We start from the raw sequence: 1,867 nt of genomic DNA on the forward strand, positions 1-1,867 counted from the left end.
TTAGTGAGTGAGCTCCTGCTGACACTCTGAGTCCCCTAGTAGGTCATTTGACCCCGGGATCTTCTTCCCATTCCAGGAGGATACACACCAACACCTGGCAGGGGGTCCCACCAGAGACGACTCACACTAAAACAAAACAGAAGAGGGGGGGAAAAGAGAGAGAAAGATGTTAAACGACATGGATCAACTTAACTGCGTTGCTATTTTTGATTGAACTCTCAACTAGGAACCAGAGTCTTCCTGATCAGATCACCTGGTTCTACTATCAACCACTAATGAGGAAATGCTATTGCTAAACACACCAACCCCTCTCTATTGAGGCAGCTCCAGAAGTAGACGCATAGGCTGCTTACCTGCTTAGCCTTGTGGAAGCCATGTTTGTCACAGTTGGGGAGGTAGAAGGTGGTGAACTTCTCTCCTAGTTCCTGCTGAGAGCTGGCTATCCTGTCGAGGGCTGCATGCAGCTCAATGTGGCAGGGCCCCTAGCGGTAGAACAGAGAGAGGGCAATGAACATCTAACACATATAATACACACAGAAATATGGACACAGAATACATATGAAATAAGTAGTTATATCTGACTGAAACAGATTAAATCACCACGTGATTAAATTCAAAGCAAATTTAATCTCAAGGCAATAACACTTTCTCACTGAGGCTTGGTGGTTTTTGTTAAAATGGCAACAGCTTCCTCTGGTGGCTAGGAGCTAAATTGACCTGAACTGTAAATCAGGTTTTAGAGGCCCTTTGCTGCATTAAGCTAAAAGGTAAAGATGAAGAAAGTAAGTCAGGGCCGTATAAAGCATCTGATTTAGGATCAGTTCAGGCTTTTAGATCACAATTAATAATATTACATGGAGAGGGGGAGACCTCATCCTAGATCAAAACTCCTACTCTGAGAAGCTTTATACAATAGTCCCCAGTGGTATGTTGTCCCCACCTGTTCCACCATTACAGCCCGGTTACCTAGCTACCTAACTCTAACAGTAAGTCACCTAACTAACTCGAAAAGTCAGATTGAATACTGTGCGTACCTGTTTCACCAGTTTCTTGCGGATGGCATTGACCTTGGCATTGATGCTCTCCTCATCCCCCTCATCTCTGGGGTCAAAGGGAGTGTTAAGTCCCAGGAGGTCGGGCAGGGAGCTGTGGTCTGTAAACCACTCTACTTCCTCTGTGGATTAGAGAGAGAACTGAGTGGGTAAGTATAGAATTTGTAGCATTAGTTGACATGATATATTTTGTATTACGTTGTCAAAAAGGTTGAATTTGTGAGTTGGAAAGAAGGAAGGAAGTTATTGTTACTCATTGTGTATTTATTCCTTGTGTTATTAACTTTCTATTATTTTTTCCATTTTTCTCTCTGAATTGTTGGGAAGGGCCCGTAAGTAAGCATTTCACTGTTAGTCTACACCTGTTGTTTATGAAGCATGTGACAAATATATATATATTTTGTATCAATTCATCAATGAATGAATTATTTAGAAACTAAACACAACAACAAAAAGCTGAGTCTACCTTGTCCCTCGTCCTCGGTGCAGATAGCCTGTCCCCTGGTGAGAGAGTAGAGAGGTCTGGGGTCTCCAGATCTAGGGCTGCATTTTAACCCCTCAGCACAGTGGGCCGTGTACACCCCACAGGAGGCCCCCTTCGCCAGGGCACATGCTAAGCAGCAGCCACATCCCGGCTCCCTTAGAACCTGCTTACAGTCTGGGGAGATGACCGGGCATTCATCCAGTTTCTCCTGGGTACAGGAGGCACAGCGGATAGGCTCTGGACCCACCACGGGGGAAGACAGGGCCAGAGAGGCCAGGAGGGACAATGACACTGTTGCCAGCAGGGTCAACTTCTCAAATAATCCAAGCAT

The 1,867-nt window shown here is 45.2% G+C and overlaps 1 protein-coding gene across 1 annotated transcript; it reads right to left on the bottom strand.

Annotated features, from left to right (window-relative positions):
- Nucleotides 1-1,867, bottom strand: igfbp-1b2 (insulin-like growth factor binding protein 1 paralog B2). Its single transcript, NM_001279165.1, is given in 4 exon segments — nucleotides 1-126; nucleotides 354-482; nucleotides 1,035-1,174; nucleotides 1,519-1,867. Coding segments are annotated over 4 exon segments (744 nt in total).

This window comes from Salmo salar, chromosome ssa03 (assembly GCF_905237065.1).
Source record: "Salmo salar chromosome ssa03, Ssal_v3.1, whole genome shotgun sequence".
Lineage (NCBI taxonomy): Eukaryota > Metazoa > Chordata > Actinopteri > Salmoniformes > Salmonidae > Salmo > Salmo salar.